The sequence below is a fragment of the Meriones unguiculatus genome, chromosome 1 (genome assembly GCF_030254825.1).
Source record: "Meriones unguiculatus strain TT.TT164.6M chromosome 1, Bangor_MerUng_6.1, whole genome shotgun sequence".
Lineage (NCBI taxonomy): Eukaryota > Metazoa > Chordata > Mammalia > Rodentia > Muridae > Meriones > Meriones unguiculatus.
The window spans coordinates 62,126,140-62,150,568 of record NC_083349.1 but is presented as its reverse complement, the minus strand read 5'-3'; the positions used below and the strand labels follow the sequence as shown (position 1 = coordinate 62,150,568).

General features: G+C 43.2%; 1 protein-coding gene across 1 annotated transcript in view; it reads left to right on the top strand.

Moving 5' to 3' along the window:
* The window catches only part of Cfap43 (cilia and flagella associated protein 43), a 77,077-nt gene that overhangs the window by 30,371 nt on the left and 22,277 nt on the right, over positions 1 to 24,429 (top strand). The window contains exons 12-23 of the mRNA XM_060390893.1: positions 4,336 to 4,439; positions 5,928 to 6,068; positions 7,125 to 7,297; positions 8,282 to 8,431; positions 11,086 to 11,216; positions 13,214 to 13,385; positions 15,827 to 15,913; positions 17,112 to 17,189; positions 19,779 to 19,904; positions 21,419 to 21,523; positions 22,488 to 22,604; positions 23,901 to 24,131. Of these exons, the coding sequence (XP_060246876.1) occupies positions 4,336 to 4,439; positions 5,928 to 6,068; positions 7,125 to 7,297; positions 8,282 to 8,431; positions 11,086 to 11,216; positions 13,214 to 13,385; positions 15,827 to 15,913; positions 17,112 to 17,189; positions 19,779 to 19,904; positions 21,419 to 21,523; positions 22,488 to 22,604; positions 23,901 to 24,131 (1,615 nt within the window). The remainder of the gene's footprint in view (positions 1 to 4,335; positions 4,440 to 5,927; positions 6,069 to 7,124; positions 7,298 to 8,281; positions 8,432 to 11,085; positions 11,217 to 13,213; positions 13,386 to 15,826; positions 15,914 to 17,111; positions 17,190 to 19,778; positions 19,905 to 21,418; positions 21,524 to 22,487; positions 22,605 to 23,900; positions 24,132 to 24,429) is intronic.

The window sequence follows — 24,429 nt, the reverse complement described above, 5'->3', positions numbered from 1 at the left end:
AAGCTGCCACCGTCTCTGTGGGTCTGTATGCGTGTCAGTCCTGCTGTGTTTGGAAGGCCTTGTTTCCCTGGTGTCCTCTGTCCCCTCTGGCCTTTACAATCCTTCCACCGCCTCTTCCTCAGGGTTCCTTGAGCCCTAAAGGGAGAGACTTCATGCAGACACCCCGTGTATAACTGAGTGTTCCAAGCTCTCTCACTCTCTGCACACTCTCAAGTTGTGGGTCTCTGTATTTGTTCCCATCTACTGCAGGACGGAGCTTCTCTGATGGTGACTGAGCAAAGCATTGATCTATGAGTACAGCAGAGTACCCTTATGAGTCATTTTGTGGCTACCTTCCTTTAGCACACCAGGAGTCAAGGGTTTCCCCTGGGTCCCCGACTTTACCTTGCCTCTAGTTTTTGTCCAGGAATGGGTTCCATCTCAGGGAGTGCACCTTGAGTCGTCAGATATTGGTCAGTTACTCTCTCAAGCTTTGTTCCACTCGCTATAGTATTAGTGCATCTTGCTGACAGGTCACCACTGTAGATCAAAGGGTTTGTGGCTGGGTCAGTGTTTGGCAGCAGAGTGCCTTCTAGTACCATAAACACCAGTCTGTAGGGGTGAAGGCTCTGTTCAGGCACCAGCTCTACTTCTCCATGTTCAATGGATTGTGTAGGTGTTGTCTTCACCAATAGGCCTTGCTGTCACATTGTGGAGAATAACCAGTGGCCCTAGCAATAGCCTAGACTGGAGGCTCCAATGGGACACTTTTGGCCAACAACTCGCTTAGATGTAACCCATGCCTGTACTGAAAGCTTCCTTTGGTGATGAGAGATGGCCAGCTGGGGCCCTGTCTCCCTGTTACTTGACAGGTTCACTGAGATTGTCTTCATATGTGTTTACATTTTAGAAAGGCCCTTGGTTTCAGCAGCCCTTCCCCATATTCCTTCCTCCCTTCTCTTTTCCCTCTCTCTCCCTATTAAATCCTTCTGTTCCAGTCCCCTCTTTCATCTATCCATAACTACTCTATTTTCCCCTCCTAGGGAGATCCATCCATCTTCCCTAATTCCTTATCTCATACCTAACCTCTGGAGTTATATGGATTATAGTTTGGTTATTGAAGACGTAACAGCTAACATCCACGAATAAGTGAATACATACTGTGTTTGTCTTTCTGAGTCTGAGTTACCTCACTCAGGTTCATTTTTTTTTTTACTAGTTTCATCCATTTACCCATAGGTTTCATGATTTCTTTCTTTTTTCCTTTTTTTTTTTTTTTTAACGGCTGAGTTATATACCTTTGTGTTTTCTTTATCCATTCATCCATTGATGGACACCTAGGCTCTTTTCAAGTTCTGGCTATAATGAATAGAGCAGCAATGAACATGGCTGAGCAAGTGTCTCTGTGGTAGGATAAAGCATCCTTTGTCCAAGAGCCAAGTGGTATAGCTGCATCTTGGGCCCCTGGGGAACCGTCACATGGATTTCCAAAGGGGCTGTACAAGTTTGCACTCCCACCAGCAACAGATAAGGATTTCCCTTACTCTGCCTCCTCACCAGCAGGAGCTGTCATTTATTTGTTTGATTTCAGGAGAGGGCCAAGATAGGGCTTATTTCATCTCAAAGTTATCTTGAAGGGAACTCAGGGCAGGAACCCGGAACCAGGAGCTGATGCAGAGGCCGTGGAGAAATACTCCTTGCTGGCTCCCTCAGCCTGTTTTCTTATACACCCAGGACCACTTGCCCAGGGGCAGCGCCACCCAGAGTGGGTTTGCCCTACCCCACCACACACACACACAGACTTCTCTGCAGTCAGCCTAATGCTGTCATTTTCTCATTTGAGGTTCTCTCTTTCCAAATGACCCTGGCTTGTGTCAAGTTGACACCATTAAAAAAAAAAAAAAAAAACTTAACCAGCAGAGTTACTTACGAGAATGTGGATGAGAGTCATTTGTGGGAAGCAGAAATGACTCAAAGACAATTGCATCACCAAAGCCCACCCAAGTATGGGACAGCTCCAAAGATAGGAAGCTAGAGCACAGGACAGCTTGTAGGAAGCTCAGCAGATTGGCGTGTGTCCTTTGCAGGTGTCTCAGCTGGCCTAAGCCTTTTCTAGGAATCTTGACTGTCCTATCAATTGTAAGCATCTCAGCTGCTCTCTTTTTTCCTTCATGCTGCGGGGCTGGGCTGTGAGCATGACACTCAGCAGGCCTTGCTGCTTACCTGTGCTTTAGGAGGAGGGCACCAAGTGAACCTGGTCAGTTTCAGGGACTTCCTAAAACGAACTTGAGTTGTTTACTGCCTGAGCTTAACACCTTTTGCTGCAATATGGAAGTTTCACCCTCACTATTTCGCCTTCCTGTAAACAGCCTGTCTAAAAATAGCCTGCTATTTCACCTCATTTTCCATACCCAGGGTTTTCAGGAGTTTCCCTTCAAGGTGGAAGACGTTGATCTCCAGGGAAGCTGCTACACAACACTGGATCAGTATTTCTACTTCTAGATTTCTGAGAAACCTCCCTACATATTTTCATAGTGACTATACACATTTAGAGTCCCAACAACAAATAAGGGCTCCTTTTCCCTTATGTCCTTACTAGTGTTTGATGGCCTTTGTTGCCTTGATGATAGCAGTACCAGTTTGGATGAGGTGGAATAAAAACGTAGTTTTAATTGCATTTCCCCAATGCCTCAGAACACTGAATACCTTTCCAAACATGTATTTGAAAATGGCTATTTGTATTCAGGAATCTTTTGTGTTTTTATATGAATTTTAGGATTTTTTTTTCTAGTTCTGTGGAGAAAAGCATAGAAATTTTGATGAGGATTATGTCATATCTGAAAGATCATTTTTGGTAATAAAAACACTGTCACAGCACTGCCAATCCATGAACACGAAAGGTCTTTCCATTTCCTAGTGTCTTCTGCTTCCTTCTTCAGTATGTAACGTTTTCACTGCAGGGGTCTTTTACCTCCTTGGTTGGATTTATTCTTAGGTATTTTTTTAATCTGTTATGAATGAGATATTTTTTCAAAATTTCTCTTTTAGCATATTTTTATCGGTATCCATAAAAGCTACTAGATTTTGTGTTTAGATTTTATATTGCTATTTAGCTAAAAGTATTACCTAATCAAAGAGTTTTCTGGTGGAGCCAGTAGGGTCATGTGACTTGCAGATGAGGATAGTTTGATTTCCTCATTCCCTGTTTATATCCCTTTTATTTCAATCTCTAAGACTCTTGGCATTGTATTTATTACGTAGAGTGCAGGGGGGTTCCATCCTTTTTTGCTTTCCACACTTTAGTGAGAGTGCTTTCAGTGTTCCCCCCACTTTTAGAATTTGGACTCTGGGTTTGTCATATATAGTCTTTGATATATACAGAAATGTTCCTTGAATTCCTTGGATTTTTAGTACTTTCATTATGAAGGGACGTTGATCTTTGTCAAAGCCTCTCTGTGTCCATTGAGATGATTATGTGATTCCTATTCTTAACTGTTTGTATGTTGTTTTGCATATGTTGAACATACCTTGTACCTCTGAGATGAAGCCAACTTATTCACGATGTCTAAACTGTCCCTGCTGATCTCTGTGACCTCCGACACAGTGGAGAAGCAGGGGTGACTTTCCTCTCTGTCCCCTGCTCTTCTGTACCATGTCTTTTTGTGGAGGCCACCTCTTTCCCAGACCTTTTTCGTTTTCTCTAATTCATACTGTCCATTCTTTTCTCTCTTGAGAAATGTTAGAAATGTATAGAAATGTTTTCCAAAGTTCCTCCCCTTCTTCCATGTGGCAGCTGTAAGGTACTGAAATGCCACACCCATCACTAACTAATCTCTGCCAATGTCTTTTACCCATTTATGATGGAACACTTGTCTATCTCCTCAGAGTTTTTGGTTGGCTGGCTGTTGGTTTTCATTCCGTTTTGTTTCAGTGCTTAGGACTGACCTGGGGGCCTCACGAGGGCTAAGTAAGCCCTCTATCACTGAGCTACATCCTCACCCCCCGGAGGCTTCTTGGCTCTGTGTTTGTAAGTTAAATTTGGGACAGCGTTGGCTCAGAGGGGAATGCCTACATCAACCTGTACATGTGGGTGTTTATAAGGTCAGAGAATGTTTAAAATCACAAACCATAGGGCTGGGGACGTAGCCTGGTAATAGAAGGCTTACTTTGCATGCACAGGACACTCAGTTCCATGCCAGCACCACGACATAAGTGGGTTCATAGATAAATGCCATGCACTGTGAGAGTGGCTGGTTTCGAGTGTGCTCCTGTGGTCGGTCATGCGTTCAGCAAGCTCGCTCACCTCCAAGCTGGTGAAACAAGCATAATCCAGACATTGGATTTCTTCTCCTCTAGTTATGACCAGCGAGGAATTTTTCTGTTCGTCGGTACAGCAGAAGGAAACGTCTTTGTCATCGATGCCAGACCCTCAAAAGGATTTCAGATTTTTGGATTCACTGGTACGATACAGAAGACTTGCCTGTTTAAAGTTTAGGTCGCTTTATTCCAAACAATTTAAAGTTGGGAAATTGAATTATAGCAAAACAATTATGTTCGTCCTATTTTCCTGAAAAAGAAAATTTTCAAGAGAAGCTAAATTTCCACATTACATTTCAAGAAATTTGGAGCATTAGAGTTGTCTAGCATGTAACTGATGCTAAAAAAAAATCTTATATCAACTACTGAAATGTCTGAACATTTTGTATTACAAGGCGAGGAATGAGTGGATTATGACCGAAATGCTTTAAAATGTTTTACCTCTGACCCCAGATTAATAATTAATTTTTCTCCATACCTTTAGTAGCAAATATGTGTTTTCCTCATTATAATTATGTATAAATCCATTCATTCATTTATGAAAAGAGTACTAAGTACCTACTAAGTACAAAATGTTGAATGTAGGCCTGTGGGGGGTGAAAAGGCGGAGATAATGTAGTGCTGTGTAAATCTTCCAACTGAGCAGAAATAGTGAGGGTGAAGGTCCCAGCCAAGGGGAGGCCAAGGGTGGGAAGAGAGAGTGTTTCAAGAGCAGAAATGGTCAGAAGCTTTTCACAGGTGTGGGATGGGGCACGTTAGTGCCTCAACTCAAGACGTCTTAGGTCTGACGTAGGACACAGTGGAAGAGCTGTGGCAGTGCAGGCAGGGCTGGTGAGGTGTGACGTCCATGAGCTCTCACTTGGGATACGTTTAGAAACAGGAACAGGCAGTCATGGTTTATGGCAGAGTTTCAATCTTGACATTGTGGACGCTGATGGCCCGAGAAGACAGAACAGAAATACCTAACTGCTCCCTGGGGCCGAAAAGCAATCTAAATCTGTAAGTTATTTGGCTCCCAGTAGGTATGGTAGAGCCTAAGGCTGACCACAGGGAGGGTACACATTCTGCTTGAATGTTCTAGTTTTAACTCGTGGGGTTGGCCTGTAGGCGGGAGAGGAAAAGCTGGGAATCCAGTAGAAATCCTCACCTCTCACTGAAACTACAGGCAGTGTGTGTGAAGCAGTGAAGAAAACCAAGAATGTTCTAAGTAGTAAGGGGCCTGCATCATCCCTGCCAGAAATAGCTCAAGGAAGACAAGATTGAGTCCCGATAAGGGTGAGCAGGGCAAGCTCAGGAGTCCTGTGTGCTGGTCAGTCAGCAGGTGTTCCCTGAGAGACTGATCTCAGGGAATGAGATCCAGGGCATGGGCACACAGGGTGTACAGATGAGAGGGACAAAAATGGCAGCCTCCAGAAGGCACCTCTGTGGGACACAAGCATGATTAAGCCCATCTGGCTGGAAAGTGCAATTCAGAAGTCTAAAAACCCTATCTGTGTGTGTGTGTGTGTGTGTGTGTAAAATATGAAATATTAACAAAAGATCATGCTGAGAGTTGGGGAAAAGTACTATGTCATGTCTTAACTAGAATGACATAAGATTCCTTAATAGAGTCAGTCCCCATTCTCTTTCAGAGGCAAGCAAAGACATTCTGCAGATCTCCACGGTGTCTCTGCCGGGGACAGACATAGTGGACGTGCTGGTGCTGTCCCCGCTTCTGGAAGCAGGGAGAAGCAGGCTGGAATACTTCACCGTGCCTATCTGGTTATCACAAGGTGATGCAAATGGGCAGCCCACCCCTTCTTCCCGGCTCCACACGTTGCTGTCCTTGTTTTCTGCTTTCTTTTGGTCTGGTATTCTTCTGGCAAAGCAGTAAAGTGTCTGCTCTCTGTGCATCTGTACAAACTAATACTGTGTGACCGCTGAGCTGGGTGAAAGGTGGACATTCCTCCATGCCTTGGGACTCAGGAATGTTTGATTTTTTTTTCAATAAGAGAAAAGAAACAAGATCAACTCCCATGTCAAGCTGATGTGTCGTTTTGTAATGGTTCTTGTCCTGTAGTTTTAAATATGCACAATTAAATTCAGATACTTTATAGTGTATTTATAAAACTTCACCAGATTTAAAGGCAGGAGAAAACAGATACTTTTTTTTTTCTCTGATGACAAATTTATCCAGCTTGAAATTTTGCAGATATATAATTACAGAAAATAAGAAAGAAAACCCTCAAAGTTCTTTTATGTTTTAAAATGAATCTTAAAAGAAGACAAAGAAGCCAGGCGTGGTAGCACAAGCCTTTGCTTGAAGCCTGATGGAGGCAGGGAAAGCATATCTGTGTGAATTCAAGGACAGCCTGGTCTATGTGCAAATTCAAGACCAACCAGAGTATATAGTGAGACCCTCTCTCAAATAAAAATGAGGAGAGAGAGTAAGAAGAGGAGGGGAGGGGGCAGGGAGGGAGGAAGGACCACATCTGTAATCTCAGTACTTGGAAGGCTGAGGCAGGAGGATTGTTGCAAGCTTGAGGCCAGTAACACCTTTATTTAAAAAAAAAAAAAATCAAGGAAAAAAAGAATCTTGGTATTGTTCTGTTTATTTAAATGTTACTCTTAAAGCTATTTTATGAAAAGAAGGTCTGTGAAGCATAGCTTACTATCAGCATTAAGTATCTTAGGTTGAGACAAATTGTTTTAACATGTTTTTAAGTCACCAAATAGCCTTAGTCATACTAATCAAATGTTTACTATTTTTCATTTCATAACTGTTCATAATGACTTTCGGGGTAGCCTGGAAGGTACAGGTGAGCTCTCCTCTTTTCCTAATCTCACAGCTTCTAGTAATTTTTCTGATGAAAGGGGAAAGCTGAATGATGCATTCATCCAGAAGTTCCTGTATGAGGTGGAACACCCTCTCTCTTCTGCTGTGCTGGGTTTCGAAAGAGACAAAATCTACGGCTACTGCAGCCATGCGCCGTACATCTGCAGCTACATACTGCCTGAAAAGGTACGCGGGCTCCAGTGAGCAAAACTGGCCATGTCACTTAGACGAGATCCTCTCGGCTGCCTCAGCAGGTTAATTTAGTCAGCAAATGGCTTCACTATGGTAACGACATGGCTTCAATCAGAAGTGCTACTTGATAATCCACCATGAACACAATTGAGTGGCCTCACCTTCATGCCACATACGTCATTCTCATCAGATAAACGGGCAGGTGACTTAGTATTTGTTTAATGCCTTAAAAGAATATCTGGCATCCGGTCTGTTCTATAGATGCCAGTGGCTGAAAGGTAGATAATTTTCAGTGAAACTTTTCACCTGGGCCCTTAGTAAAATTGCACCAAAGTCATTAGACTCTATTTCTGCCGTGTTTCTTCTCACCCTTCAAATGTCTGCCATTCTGTGGCACCTCCTGCTGCAACACCAGCCCACTGTCTTACTTGCTGCCTTTGGCCACCCAACTTCCCACTAATGGCTGTCTTCATATCCCTTCTCTTTGTGTGGCTGGTGTTAAGGTATAGAAATTAAGAAAAAGAAGAGATGGTTCACGGTAATGGGAGATTTGAGAAAGTGTTGTAGAAGCAAGACTTACACTAGGCTTCGAAGGCTGGGTCAACTTTGGAGCTGGGAATTAATGTGTGCGCCGTGAGGAAGGAGTGCGGGGGGGAGTGGAACAGGACTGGGAGGACATGGAGCTGAGAAGGGCATTCAGACAAAAGAAAGGTCATGTCGGAGGCTTGGAGCAGAGGATGCATGAGACACATAGTGAGAACACTGACAATTTCTCTTTTGATTTGTACATGATGGTATTTGAAAATGATGAGGAAAAACACTATCACTGTAGGCTTGGATACTTAGTGGAAGAACTGAGGTGCTAGGAGCCTGGGTGTGACCCCAGCACCAAGATAAATAGATAGACAGACAGACAGAAAGATAGATAGATTGTTGGCCTGGTCCTCTCCATAATGCATTCTTTGCTTTGATTGGCAGGATCATGTTGGAATTTATATACTTAAGCCATACCAAAAAGTACAGAGCAAGCAGTATGGGTCCGGAACGATCTTTATGTCTTCACATGGATTGTGGCTTCTGACAATAGCTAAATGTGGATATCTCTTTGTCCGAGATATCGTCAATCTGGTAAATTTAAAAATAGAAAACCTGAGCAGGGAAAGGGAGGACTCGGGGAGTCTCAGAGAGATTGCCTAGTGGTTATGGGCATTTGCTGCTCTTCCAGAGGACGCACATTTGGTTTCCAACATCCACATGGTAACTTCCAAGTACTTCCAAGGGACCCAGCACCCTCTTCTGGCTTCCATGGGCACCAGGCACACATGTGCTGCACATACGTACATGCAGACAAAACACCCTTGCACAGAAATAGAAATAAATGAATCTTTTTTTTAATTAGCCAGAGAGATGGCTCTGTGCACCTGCATGGGCCACAACTGTCTGTAACTCTGACTCAGGGGTATCCCGTGCCACGGCCTCCACCAGCCCCTGCACTCCTGCGCAAATGCCCACACATGCTCATCATTAAATAGGAATCATTTTTAAAATGTGGCCAATGTGCATGGATTTCAGGTAGAAACAAAACCGTTAGAAAAGGAATCAGAACTTCCTTAAGCAAACTGACTCATTTTTTTTTTCTTTTTCTTTTTAATTCACTGAGAATGTTAAGGATTTCTGGCATAATTGCCAGTCTACCACTCTAAAGGAGGAAACCCCAGGCAGGACAGTGAGACCGGCACACACAGCACTGGGCGGGCGTTGCAGAGCAGCCTGTTCCTTGGAAACTCACTAAGGGGCACTGAACGTCTCTGCTCTGGGGTGAAGACAGGGAAACTGCCCTCCTGCCCCGTTGAGGCTCATGGGGGGAAAAACTGCTCTGAAAATGATGTGCTTAGCAACAATGCTACCCTGGCCTGCAGGGCCTGGACTTGCTGCTGCTGTCCTCCTCAGCCCTTCACAGATGATGAGAAAGCACAAGGGGCAGAGAACACCCTTGTCTGAGTCAGCCAGCAGCAGCATCCGATTTCCACAGCCAGCGGATCTCTGAGAAACAGAATGGTTGCTCTTCCCTAGAAGGTGGGACATGCCTTTCTAGGTTTGAGACTGGGTTATACAGTCTATCTGTGTGATTTAATTTGCTCAGTGATTCTTACCCAGTGTTCCACCCTTCTTCTCCACCCACTATAAATGTCACACACCCATGTGATAACACTCCCGCATGTCCACAGCCACCTATGCCTCTGGTTGGGCACATGGCAATTCTTTTTCTTCTCGTTTAGAAGAAAATTTGGACAAACTCAGTACCGTTCAAGAGAAGAACTGTGAGTCTCGTAGGGACTGGGTTTCTCTCTTCTTGGTGTGTGAAATGTGCGAGTGTCAATGTTCACTTTGGGGTGCAGGCCCACACACACCGTAGCAAGGGTGTAAAGTCACAGTGCACTCTTCCCTTTGTTGCTGCCGAAGCCAGAAATTTCCAGAGAAGTGTTTGTAGGCGTATGCTGGAATATGTATGCTTGCACTGCTTCCTCTGATCTCCACGTGGGTTCTGGGGATTGTGACGCCTGTACTGCAAGTACTTTACAGCCCGAGTCGTGTCTCCAGGTGTAGAGATTGTTTTTAAGAAAATGATTTGCAAACCTGCTGCACTGCCTGCCGCTTGGTACAGCTGATAGCTGCCCAACACGGCAAGGCAAAGCACCTCACAGCTGAAGTTATTCATGGAAAAATGACAAAGAAGAAAGGAAGGAAGGAAGGAAGGAAGGAAGGAAGGAAGGAAGGAAGGAAGGAAAAGAGAGAGAGAGAGAGAGAAAGAAAGAAAGAGAGAAAGAAATCCTAAGACTAGGTAAATAAATGAACTACGTGAACTATGATACAAAATCAATACATAAGTAAAACATGAACTATCGGCAGCCATGACATAGAATAGGAGAGCCTTGTGTGACAATATGGAAAAATTTCCAAGAAATGTTGTTTAGTAGAAAAGCAAGGTATATAATATATGTGTATATATTAATTTATAATTTGTGTGAAAATTTTATATTTGTATAATTTTCTGAAAGGTCCTTGATGGTAGTATAGTCACAGCTTTCGAGGGAACTTCTGGGCATGAAGTCAGGGGAGAGTTCATGCCAGGCCCTCTGCTAGTTTTTGTTTGTTTGTTTGTTTGGTTGGTTGGTTGGTTAGTTTTTGTTTTTTACTACTTGAATGTACTGTCTATTCAAAAAAGTGCGTGGAAAGGCTTGGGTGCCAGGGTAACAGCTGCAGGTTTTTACTAAAAGAGCTTAAACTGTTGCTGGGTGCAGCACACATCAGCGATGTTTGTTTGGGTTCCTTAATAGATTTATTAACACAGCCCAGGACTTGTTACCTTCCTTCTGGGTGTTTCTTGTCACCTTTTCCCATCACACTCAACCATTTCACACAAAACAGATCCTCCATGATTCATGAACGCAGCCCAGTTTTGCTCAGCTAAGGTCCCTCCCCTAACTCCTCAGCAAGTACACTGTTAGAGTGTCTGGTTGCTCACTTAAGCCATTGGTTCCGATCCCTCTCCTTCCACACTACATGAAGTAATGGGAAAACAAATCAATATTGGTCTGAATAGAGGTTTTAAGTGCTGTGTATTATCTGCAGCTACCTTTGGACCAACTAAAATGTCATCAGAAGCACAAAACAAATTACCCACAAGCAAAAGCACCTGTGACCATGTGAGGAGAAAAGAAAACACGCTGGAGCATTACATTTATAATTAATTTCTCCGTTCTTTTCCTAAAATTCTTGAGGAACCGTTTGCTCGAAGTAGGAGTCATTCTCACCAGGCGCACGGGATTCAGTACGTAACAATGTCAATGGACGGACAACACATCCTGGTGAACGGGAAAGACGATGGCACCCTTGTCTACCTCAAATGGAAGTACGTACAGGGCGCAGTAGCAGTGCTATGTGGTATGCTGTTCTAAATTCACACGGCCAGTATCTCAAGAAATAGGCTGCTCTACACAGAGATCTGAGAGGGTGGAACCACGTGGGAAGCACCATGATGGATAAGGATGCTAAGGAAGAAACATAGCAAGAATGCTCATTTCCAGAGGAAGCATCTCGGATAGAGTGAGCGTATGGGATGGGTTACATCATCTGTTTCTGGGGCATTTGGCTACTTGTTGTCTGAAACTTGATCCTGAGGCTCTTAGTAGCCAAGAAACAATGGCCTTGGGTGTGAGAGTGTCTTCTAAGTCACCTCCACCCACCCACCCAGGTGGCTGGGGGATGGCCTCTGGGTTGGTCGGCTGTAATTGGAAGGGTGCTTCAGAGAGAATCATCACTGTCTTTGGGAACTGGCTCATCCTGTGTCAACAATGGGACACACAAAAGACACCTTGGATTTTAAATGCCATCTTATGGAGCCTATGATGGACATCATTTACCGATGTGCAGTTCCCTCTGGCAACAGTGACACAGCTTTCCTTGGTACCATGGTGAAAATGTCCAATGCCATGGAGATTTTTGTATCATAACAGTTGGGGGACCCGCTTATTTCAAGGACTCATTTAAAAATGGCATCATATCCGCTTCATACATGAAAGCTATGAGTAAAATGGAAAACTTGCATCTTAATAAATAAGTTCCACCATGCCCTTTGCAGTGAAGGAACAGACCATGTCCCAGGCAATAGCAAACAAGTGCAAGAGCCCTGTTTAGAAAAGAAACGACACTTGCAGCTGTCAGTAACCACTTGAACTCCCACACTAAACAAAGTTGTGTTTGGAACATTGGTTCAGGACTTAGGAGCCTCGTGACTGTGGGCGTACAGTGAACTTCTGAGTCAGCAGCCCTCAACCTGTGGGGCGTGACCCCTTTGGAGATTGTACGCCAGATATCCTAGGTATCCGGTATTTACATTATGAGTCACAACAGTAGCAAAGTTACAGCTAGAAGTAGCAACAAAATAATTCCACAACATGGAACTGTATTAAAGGGCCGCAGCATTAGGAAGGCTCAGAACCACTGCTCTTAACTTACCTGCAGCCGTGTCGCTCAAGGTTGGAGATGTGCAGCTTCGTTGAACTTGCTAAAAATGCATGCCTGGTTGCCATTCCCTCTACCGGCCTCAGAGTGTCAGCACCTGTCCTGGTTTGCTTTTCTGTTGCCCTGTTAAATGCCATGACCAGAAGAAACTTAGGGTAGAGAAGGTTTATTTCGGCTTAGGGTTTGTAGCCCATCATTGAGGGAAGCCAAGGCAGAAACTTGAGGCAACAGTGTTGTCTGGCTTGCCTCCCCTGGCTCATGTGTACAGCGCAGATCCACCTACCAAGGGATGGCATCACTCACTGTACCCTGAGCCCTTTACATCAGCGATGAAGATGATGCCCCAGAGACGTGCTCAGGCCAGTTTAATGGAGGCGCTCCAACTGAAGGCCGCCTTTTCGGTGACTATAGGTTGTGTTCCGTTGGCGGAAAAAAAAAAACCAGAGCGGATAAGCCCAGGAATGTGTTTTCCAAAGCATAAAGTTTGAGCTGCTCCGGTCATGTGGCATAGAAATAACCTTTTGGGGTGGGCTGTGAGGGCTAGATCCAATAAGGAGATAATGAGTGACGCGAAGCCTGGTGCATTCTGGGAGTTGTTAGAGCAGTGGGGGCCGAAGGGCATGCTGGGTGAGGGTACAGGACAGCCTAAGGAAAAGTCGGAAGCCTGAGTCCTTAAAAGTCTATGAAAGGGGTCTCTTCTGAGAGATGGAGGCCCAGTGACCTAAGGGCACCAAGGAGAACTTCCCCGTGTTTCTCTGTAAAGTTGTCTGGAAATAAGATTGCAAATGTGATTATTTTAAAGTGATTTTATGGTTATGTGGGTTTTTTTTCCTCTCGCTTTCTTTCTCTCTGTGTCTTTCTTTGACTCTCTCTCACTAATATTAGGCGGCTTGGAGGAAACTTGGCAAATGATGTCCTTGAACACTACCAGAAACTAATGGGCAACCTGAGCAGCAAGCTGGAAAAGGAGAATAGATACTTGATCGCGCCCGAAATTTTCCGTGGATCCATAGTTTCCCAGGATGAGCAACAAGAAGAGGACTCACCTGAACCCGCTGTAGCTAGCTTGCTTTCTCCCTTCTTTATAAATAATACGGAAGTTTTCAGTTTATGGTTTTCTTTAAGCACATATGTATTGCCGTTTCTCCTTACCCAGAGGTCGAGGGATTTCTCAACTGGAATATAAGCTACATCTGATAGAAAACCCAGTATTAAAATAATTGATATTTCAGTTATATCTCAATTTTCACTTAAATGATAGTATAAGATACGGGCTTGCTCAAAAAGCTTTATTGCCAATATTGGTGACTGATTATACTATTTTCATGATTTAGGAATTAGCAGGCTAGAACACAATACTTACTTGCTTGTTCAATAAATACTTTTAAAATTAAATAAAATCACTTTATTGTCATGAACTCACATATAAAAACATCATATTGCTAGATGAAGGAAGCTACTGAAATACTTGTCTACTCTCAAACTATATTCATGTCATTGGACCTTGACACAGAATGGCCATTCTAAAGCAATGGAGCTTTGCTTGTGGTTTTTTACACTTTCGCCACCAGTTTTGAAATGCTTTTGTTTGTTTCATTTTGTTTTTAAGACAAAGTCTCATTACAGCCGTGGCCGGCCTGGAACTTGCTTATGCGGTAGGCTGGCCTCAAACTCAGAGACTGGCCTGCCCCTGCCCATTACATTTTTATATGTGGGATCACCACAAAAGAAAGACCATTACAACAGCGTTGGAAGGGGTTCAGCAAATAATTGTTGAGTGTCTACACCGTGTTAGTCTAGGATAGACACCCCCATGAGTGAAGGGAAGTTACTTTGCTTCCCCAGTGTTTCGTTCTGATGGGGCTGGTGGGGTACAGAGAGATGGAGACATGAGCAGACAATAGCTGAGCAGTGAACAAGCGCTGGTCCTTGTGGTCATGTGTTTAGAATGGCCAACACGACAGTGTTCGCTGGACCAGCCTCTACATAAGCCAGCATCAGACTTAAAAGACAGTGCCCCCTTGCAAAGTGGAGGAGCAAGATAAGCGAGGACAGAGGGCCATCCAGCTTGGAATATGATGTGTGTGGAAAGCAGAAGACCTGTGCAGTAGAAGTGAGCAAGGACAAAGGGTCCTTCACGTAGGAAAGAAGCCCTGGAATGACAAGCTTCATAAAACTGACGAGAAGTCAGGGGTTTTTTGTTGCACACAATGAGAATCTACTGAGGCAGAGGACTAATAAAACTGGACTTTCATCTCCCGTTTTGAAATGAGCACTTGCTCCTTTGAGGAAGGTGTGTTTCCTAGGGGAGACAGAGTGGGAGCAAGGAGATCCCTAGAGAACAGTGATGCTATGGAAAGGACCAGCAGAGTCCAGGTCAGTCTCAGAAATTAGACTAGTAGAACCCACCAAGGGATGAACACAAGGAGGTGGAGAGAAAAGACTCAAGGATGGCTAGTAGGCTCCTGCCAACAGCTGTGTAGAAGATGGTACCCCCAAGTAGGAATAGGATGGGCTGTCAAAGAGCTAGCAGCTGTGAGGAAAAAGACAGGATCTGAAATCAGTTTTCCCCCATGCTGGGCTTGAAAAGCCTGTTCCAGCATCCGTGATGCAATTCCACAAAGCCCAGGCCACTGGAGAGACAAACCTTGAGTTCTTGGAAGAGGCTGGTTCTAGAGATGTCGCTTTGAGAGCTGAAAGAATTTGGGTTGAAGTTAAAGCTGTAAAACTTGGGAAGGTCATGGTGAAAGAATGACTAGTGAAAAGCAGAAAGAATCAGGATCAGGAGAGAGAGAGGGAAGTAGCAGGGAGGGAAGGAGGGAGCCAGCAAGGCAACAGCAGAATCATAATGCTGAGATACCCAGGATTGTCCCACAACATTTGCTGCAAAGAGGATCTCAGAAGCAGGGTGGAAGTGAAGGGGGAGCACAGCAGACAGCTGGGGATAGTGTTCCCAGAGCATTTGGCTACCACTGCAAGACCCAGCAGAAGAGGAAAACATGATACCGAAGGGAACGGGTTAAGAGCTGTAATAAAACAAAACAAAAACAAAAACAAAAACCAGGGAGGAAGAAAGAAAAAGCTGCTAAGAGGCACCGGTGACAGAGTAGGCCTTGATGAGCAGAAGCCCATGGTCCTCAGGAACAGGAGAGAGGCAGGGGTGACTTGGCCCCTGGGGGAACTGTTCCATCATTTCTGCTTTCTTAGTGATTTTCTTGGCACTTGCAAAGTAGCAGTTAGATTTTGGCAATATTGAAGTGAACGTGTTTCAGTTAATATTATTTTATTAGTCTTTAAAACATCTTTATTTCTGTGGCGGAAGAGATGTAAAGATTAAAGAATTCATCTAGGTAGTCACATGTCTGGCATTATTTTTAAATGAGACAAGTACAAAGGGATTTAATGAAAATATGTGAAGTAAGGTAAGAGAGGAATTAGACAGTTCCTAAGAACTATCCATCTCTTTCTAATTGCTCTCCTCTTTCTAATTGCTCTCAGAAAAAGCTGAGCATGGACTCATCACAAGAGGACTTTGGCCTTAGTTCTGACAAGGAAATTCCCTGGATCCAAAAAAAAAGGGAAGAGGTATTTATTTAATTATTGATGATGGTGGTGATGAGGATGAAGAAGTGGAGGAGATAGGGCTTCTCTGTGTATCCCTGGCTTTCCTGGAACTCACTCTGTAGATCAGGCTGGCCTTGAACTCAGAGATCCACCTGCCTCTGCCTCCACAATGCCCAGCCCATGCAGAGTACTTACAAAGGGTGAGATGGGTTTGAGTTAACTCTCTGTGCTGTGCAAACTGCATTCTGTTTATGTGGAAACCTGGGGGAAAGTTAAGACACTTTAATGAGACACGCCTTGGCAGTACATTGCATTGCACAAGTGACTTTTCTAAAAGCAAATACACACCTAAGCCAAGCCCATCCTTTTAGATTAAGTTGGACAAGCTTTCAGAACCTATACTTAACTCGCAGTCCAACAAAAGCATCAGGAAAGCCAAAGTGAAGAGGACCTTTAAGACTCTGTGTGTGAGTTCTGAGGGATGCTTGTCTTAAAGGGGTAGGTCGGGAACAGAAGGGCTAACATGGCTAAAAACTCATAAAGATGAGCAGCCGGCCACAGGCAATATCTGGATCCCATCTCACCCAAGTTAGGTTAGCTTTCCCTTGCCAGTTATTTGCTATTTGATTTTCGCTATTTTTTTTTAACTTGTGTGATTGACATTTGGATGTTGTTTCGGTGGTCACTTACAAATACCATTAGATTTAAGCAAAGTATCACAGGGATGTGATTTCATTTTTGTCTGGTTTTTTCCCATTTTTCATGCATACATATTCATGCTTTTACATGAGTGTTGTTCGTGTGTATGTGCACATGTCTGTGAGGGCTCAAAGTTGATGGTAGGAATAGCCTCTCTGGCTCTTCCTCTCGGTTCACTGGAGCAGGGTGTCTCAGACTCAGAGCTCATTGATATGGCTGCTGCTGTTAGCCAGCCCGCTCTGGGGATCTGCCGTCTGAGGCTGCAGTTACAGGTGGGCTACCACACTCATCTGGCATTTATGTGTGTTTCTGGGGTTCCAAATTCCGGTGCTCACAAATTGTGTGTCAAGCCTTTACTGGCTGAGCCATGCCCCCCACCTCGTATATTTTATATTATAATCTATACACACATTCTGTTTCAGTTTTAAAGAAGTGCTACTTGTATATTTTTCAAAGTTCTCATTATCTCTCCCGGGCATCTCCTCTTACCTTATTAAGTAAGGCACTTGCTCCATTTCAGGCTATCAAAAATGAGGTCAAACAGTTTTCAAAGAAGAGAAAAGAGATCAAAAGAAGAATCAAGGAGCTCGCGAAAACTGTAAGTGCCACGGCCGCATGTACTCAGATGCATCAGCCTTCCATCAAAAATTCCATTTTCATTTTACTTTGTTTCGTACAATGTAAGGATATAAACCCCTGAAGTTTCCAGGGTACTCCTACAGGGGCAAACCTTAGCTATATCACATTCTAATGTCAAACAAAACATTTGTTTTCCCTCTACTTTCCCCGGTACCCCCATCTTACACTGCAATTAAACACTGACATTTGTTTATTTGTTTGTTTGTTTGTTTGTTTAAAGCACCCTTTGCCATGGCTCCCATACCCCCAGGATAACTGTTTTTTAACGTTTCTACCTTTTCTCTTGTCTGTGTGCCTCCATCTTTCTAAACAGTCTCCTGACACTACTGACAACAAATCCATCTCTAGTATGCATCCACCACAGCCATGTAAATTTCCAAAGCCTGGTCACGTGGTATGTTGTGATTACATGACTGTTTTTACAACTTTACTTGTTGTTGATTATTAATATTTATCATTGATTTATATTTTATTTAAACAGTGGTTATTCCTAAACCAGCTGTATACCCATATCACCACATAGAGACTAGAATTTATTTAATTAACCTAGAGCACAATGCTGGGCAATGATTACTCCATCCTAAACCTCCAAGCCCAAATAGCTTCCTCCCATTCAGATTTCCCTCCCATACCCTCAACAAAATAAGTAAATAAAATGTAATAAGTATATATATGTGATTCAATCAACAGCAAGTCTTTTCTGTCTTTTTAACTTTTTAAAAATACGCCTTTTAAATGCACTATTCTAAAAATTATGGCATGGCCAATAATTCTCCTTCATAGTTTTTGCATTTGTCTCTGATTTTAAAGGGCCTTCCAAAATCTGGGTATGAAGTGCATGCCTGTTCTAGAGGCAGAGGGGGCAGGATAGGGGCCCTCGCTTGAGCCTAGGAAACTTAGTGAGATGCTGGGTAAAAAATGAAAGCCTTCCAAGTCTCACATGTCCTTGTCTAATATTCTCTAATTACTGGGTAGTTTACTTTTGTGACTGGTACAAAAGGTGGATCTTACTTTTTCAAATGAATAGTCCATTTCCCACAACACTTTTCTAATTTGAGTACACTGTGCCCCTTCTCCAAAATTTGTAGTGCTGCTCCAAATGCACAACAGTTTCTGGATTCCCTATTCTGAGAGTAGCCACTGGTCTCCAGCATTAGAACAAAGCTATTTAATTATATAGTCTCATGGATGTTTTTGTATCTTTATACTATATATATATATATATATGTGTGTGTGTGTGTGTGTGTGTGTGTGTGTATGTATTTTTGAAAAAAAAAATATAGGACATTTACTTTGCTCTTTGAATTTTAAGATCTGTTTGTGAGTCTTGGTTACTTTTCTGTTGCTATGATATAACAGTTGGAGGTACTTGGTTGAGGGGAGTCAAGGTGGAAGGAACTTGAAGACACTGGTGTCGGTATAATGTTCTTTTAAAATGTATATGCCTTACCCTTGTTCATTCAAATGCTGATTTCCCCAGCCCCAACTCTCTGGTTTCAATCTGGATATTGCATTGTGATACTCACTATAAGCATCCTGTCTCAACTCTTGTGTAAACAGGACACAAATAAAGCAACTAGATACAATGTTGTGCAATGGGAGGAGCCAGAGGACAGGAAAGAGGGGAGGAGCTAGAGAACAGGAAGGGGCGAGAAGGAGGAGGAGCTGGAGGAGAGGAGAGCAAGAGGAGAGCAGAGCAGGAGGAGAGAGCTTGGAGGACTTGGAGCATGAACCAGACCTAAGATTTCACAAAAAGCAAGTTTAATGTGGGAAATCTAAATGTTAGGAAACTGAGGGCTTGGAGGTTTAGGAGGGAGTAAATACTGCCCAGCATTGTGTTCTAGGTTAACTAAAAACCCAGGCTCTGTGTGGTGATTGGTTTTACAGCTGCTGAGGATTAACAGCAGCGTTACCAGAAGTTAAAACAATAGTAAATATCAATAACCGTCTACAACACACTGGGCCCATCCACCTGCAGTCAGGAAGATGGGAAAAATGAACACTTAGTTCCTCTACTACTGACATTCACAACCAAAGAATTCTCACTAATCTGAGGACTAGATAGGTGTTTTGTTTGTTTGGTTTGCGTCTTGTTTGTTTGTTTTTTGTTTTGTTCAGAAGCCCACGTGTTACTTCAACAAGCTTTATCTGCTTAGATCTGTTAATAAATAAGTCATTACGTTTCCCAGGTTTCCTTTTGCTACAGTTCAAGACCCACGTCCAGGGAATGGTGCCACCCACTTTCACTGCAGATCTCTCCACCTCAAATAACTTAACCAACATAATTCTCTACAGCCATTTTCAGAAGCAAAAACAATACCTGACCTGTTTGCCCAGAGGCTTGTGTCCTAGGTGAATCCATTCTACACAGTGACAAATTATTGCTGCTTTTGTTATTAGATAAATGAATTTCTAAGTATCAAACTTAAACTTTAATAACTGCAATAGGCAATAATTCTTTATTTCATGGTATGTTTAGAAAAATACAACACCTATTTTATTGTTCAATTCTTTACCTGTCATCATCCTTTCTTGTTTTGACATTCAGATTACAGGTATGATGGAAGAAAATGAAAATGTGGACCCAATTGCAAAATTAGACCACCAGGAATTTTGCTTGGATCTTGAGGAACTGGACCGCCTTCGTGAGCGAAGTGAGGAAGAGGTTGGGAAGGTATGCACTTACCTCCCTGGAGCCCTAAGAACAACTTGAAAGACAAAACAAAACATACAAACAAACAAACAAACAAAACCTGATGCCATGAAAGGTTCTTCTCCTGTTACTTTCCCAAAGCTCTGGTCTTTAGAAGAAATACCAGCCCTGGAGTTAGCGCTCCTGAAAAGAATTGCTAACAGCTGGCAGCGTAAGCCCCGGCTGTTAGTATATTTGTGGAGAGAAGATGAGTCCCTGGGAGAAGTGGCCCACCCCAGTCAGGGATCTCAATGCTAAAAAGCTTCAGCCTATAGTCAGCCCCAGCCACTGGGGTTCCTCCACAGAGAAAGCCACAAAGCCCAGTCATGACTATCTGAACACCATGCTGGGCACTGAATCTAAAGGAGTTGATAGAAGAGTCTCAGCAGGAGAGATGGCCAGTGAAAAGACTGGAACTACAGTGGGCTCTGACAACCAGTATACCACAGACAACTGTATTCACCGTTGACCCAATGAATCATAATAAAAATAAAGCGAGATGAATATCAAACAGAGTAATTTGATCAGAAAACAAAATAAATAAAAAGGAATGTGAAAAAATTATTCTGAGAGATTACTCTTAGCTAGTTGGGAAGCAATTCTGCCAATAAAGTGAAATGCAAGGAAGTTTCTAGAAAGGCCCCTAAGGACTAAGGACCGTTATGGTTCACTTTCATACCATGCTTTTGGGCAGACTCTTAACTAGGAACACTTAATTGCTTATCTATCAAGGGATATCAGCAGAAAAATCCAACTGGAGCAACACATACGCTTATACATGCTTAAAAAGTAAATAATCTGGTTCCCAGATGAGCGGGTATTCTTTTTATTGTGAACATAAATAATAGAAGAATTAAGTAAAGATTCCAGACACAGGCCACAAACTGGCCCTTCAATACATGTTGAGAAGACTGAAACTAGCATTACATACCCTGCTACATCACATAAAAGTATAAATCTCAGTCTTCTTTGGTTAAATAGGATGCCTCGGGGCTGGAAAGGCTTGAAAAAGAAACAAAATTGGGTGTAGCTGCCTGTGTTTGTAATCCTAGCACTGGGGAGGCTGAGACAGGACCATCTCAACCAACAGCAGCCTGGACTACTTGGAGAGCTCCAGGACAGTGAAAGGACCCTGTCTCGAAAGGCAGGGTACCCTAGGAACGACACTTGGGGTTGTCCTCTAGGGTGTGCACATACATGTGTGCAGTCTGACCAGTCATCCTGTCTACTGCACCCTAGGACGTGTCTCTCCAGAAACCCTAAGCCTTGACACAAGCCTTAGGAAGCGTCCTCAAAGTAAGGACTGTGTGGCCTGGAAGCCAGCCACAGCACAGCAGCTCAAAGTGCAGGGCAACACCCCACTATGTAGGCAGCTCTGACTGGTTAGTGGGCTGATGATAGCAAGTTTTTTCTTGTTGTTGTTGTTGTTTGTTTTTGTTTGTTTTGTTTTTCCTTAAGTGGCCATATTTTCACTTTTACATTTCCCTTTCTCCAAGCTGAGAAAAGACGTGGAGATGCATAACTTAGCCACGAGATACTTAACTGAGCTCATCAAGGAAGAGTGCTGGAATTCCATGACTGAGAAGGGCCGGGCTCTAAAGGTAATAGCCCCCCCAACCTCAGGCATAGCATCCCCGCTGATGAGGATTTCCATCACATAACTTTTTAAAGAGTAAAGAAAATCCACTCAGGACAAAACATTCCAAGCAGGCCTTGCTGCTCCCCCCACTGAGTCCCGCCAGCTGTTCTCACCTTCCTTTAGTTCATCCTTCCCACGGCTCAGTCTAGTGTGGTTCAAGGACCAGGTTGTTCCTGGCAGCTTTTCCTCTGTCCTCTGTGATGCCCATGCACCCTTCTCTCAATGCCTTCCACCCTAAAAGGCTATCTTACTCGAGTTCCATGCAGATTAAAAGGCAGACAAACACTGTCCATATTTACACCTCTACTTATCCTCACCTCAACAGCCATTCTCTTACCTCTTCACATAGGGTACACATAGAGCAACCAAACATCTAGGTTTCTGCTTATGTCCTTAAATAGCTACCAATCGCACCTTTTCTCCCTTTAAATATGCCTTTCCCTACCTATCTCCATTTGGATGATAAAGTTCACAGCCACTGCACATTTGTGCAACTGGGTGGCAAGGGTGGTCCATGTGGAGGCGGACAATTCTCTGTTGTCAGGTCTGTCCTATGTACTAACGGACTTTTCACAGCATCCTCAACCTCTACAAACAGGGACATCTCCAGCTACTATAGTAGCAAGAGAAAAAGTCGCTAGACATTCCCAAAGTATCTTGAGAGAAAACAAAGCAGGGAAAATTGTCCTTGAGGATTATTGCTCCAGAAAGAATCCCTTCACAAAAGCATGCTGTTTTACACAAAGGTTATGCCCATAAGAATAGCATTTTATATCACTTTATTTTAAAGGTTTCCAGTGTCAGTTTCACTCATTGCATAATAACCTTTGGATTAATTTTAATGAGAGGAAACATCCCCCATGCTCTCCCAGATACCCACAAGCATAACAGAAAATGAACTTATTTCGTCTTGATTTCCACCCGAGTGTTTTCATATACCCTATGTGGTTGAGAACTTCCCCATGAAAATGCGCTCAGAAGAAGAGCTGCAGGAGTTGGAAAGAGTTTTGCAGCAAAAGAAGATTGAGGCAGAGTGTCTTAAGGTACCACTTTAAACACGTGTGTGTGTGTGTGTGTGTGTTTACATATACAATGTAATTTATTAAGGGTCCCTATAACAGCTAGTTATATGTCAACTTGATTCAAACAAGAGTATTCAGAAGGAAAGGAACCTCAGTAGAGAAAATATCTTTGTAAGATCTGCTGTAAGGCATTTTCTTAATTAGTGACTGATTCCGCCCATTGTGGACAGTGCTATCCCTGGATAGTGGCCTGAAGTTCTGTAAGAAAGCAGGCTGAGCATGCTTTGAGCAGCAAGCCAGTAAGCAGCACCCCTCCATGGCCTCTGCATCAGCTCCTGCCTCCAGGTTTCTGTCCTGTTTGAGTTCCTTCCTACATCCTTCAATGATGAGCAGTGATGTGGAAGTGTAAGCCAAATAAACCCTTAACTTCCCAAGGTGCTTTGTCATGGTGTTTCTCACAGCAATAGAAATCCTAAGTAGGACAGTCCCCATCATGTGGATTTGTGCTGACACTAAATTTAATAGTAAGTTTTCATAGAATGTTTACATATTTACATCTCTGGCTAATTCATATACTATAGCCTCACAAATAGTCTTATATCGAAATAATTAAAAATGGCATCTATACTCTACATGTTGATTAGCCTCCAAGTGTGAAGATGCGCTTTTGTAAGGTGAGGTGGGGTGCTGTTCGCGTCCTGCTCCGAGGTGGCCTTTATCCACACACCCGTTCTTTGTCCTCCCTTACATCAGAGACCATGCTTTATGGTCATTGACCAAAAATGAAGCTGAATCTATGTTGATGGAATTTATGGTTTCCCCAGAGCAATCCCAGATACAATTTTTAAACAACAGCCTCTGTCAAAGCAGTAAAAAGTGTCCCTTTGGTACAACTTTTCCTTGGCCAGAACTTTGCACCCCCTCTTTTTCTGAAACATAATATGGAGGCATACTTAAATCAACTCACACTCTCCAATCCCATGTGAACAAGTTCCCTGATAAAATATGAGGAGGAGCTATTTTTTCATGTTCAAGTACCAAGAGAGACTCAGAATATGTACAGGCTGGTATCACCCTGACACAAAAGCATAAATACTATGTACTAGCAAGGGTCACTTTTATTCTTTTGATTTACAGTGAATCTGTTTCTGGACTTTAATCTCTTCTGCAGCCATTTCAGCATCTATCACATTGATGAATTGTTGGCAAGATAATTTGACGTCTTAAAATGATTGTTGAAATAATTAAATCACCTGAAAGTTGCCCTTTATGCAATTCTAATTGTATAACCGCCGCGTCATCTTTCCCTACACTTAGCTACGGAAGGAAATTGTAGAGGTCCCGTCTACAACCGGCACAGTTAAAAAGCATCATGAAGAGGATGATGAAGAGGAGGAGGAGGAAGACAAGACAATAAAAGATGCCACTCTGCCCAATTACCTGCTGGGCAGCCTAAGCAATGATTTTGGGGCAGAGACCTCTCTGTTGACGAGCCAACTGGAACTTCATTCCAGAGAGGATAAAATCAACCAAATTATAATGCTGAAAGTGGGTGAATTTCCTTCTTTATTTGAAAAAAAATCTCTGATATTCCCCACAAGGTGCCTTCCAAGGGCTCACATTAAAACCTAGCAATCACCAAGCGATGTCTCTATAACCTTGAGAAATACGTAGGTGCCTACACTTGTGTCTTATAGACAGAGCTTGTGTACAAGTTACTCCCACCTATTCAAACTGGATTTCATGATACCAAGGCTTCTGGCGAATGTTTTCCCCCTAACTAGCAAAACAGACATTCTGATTAGAACTTTAGTTAGCTCAAAGAAATGCTTTCATCCTGTCTGCC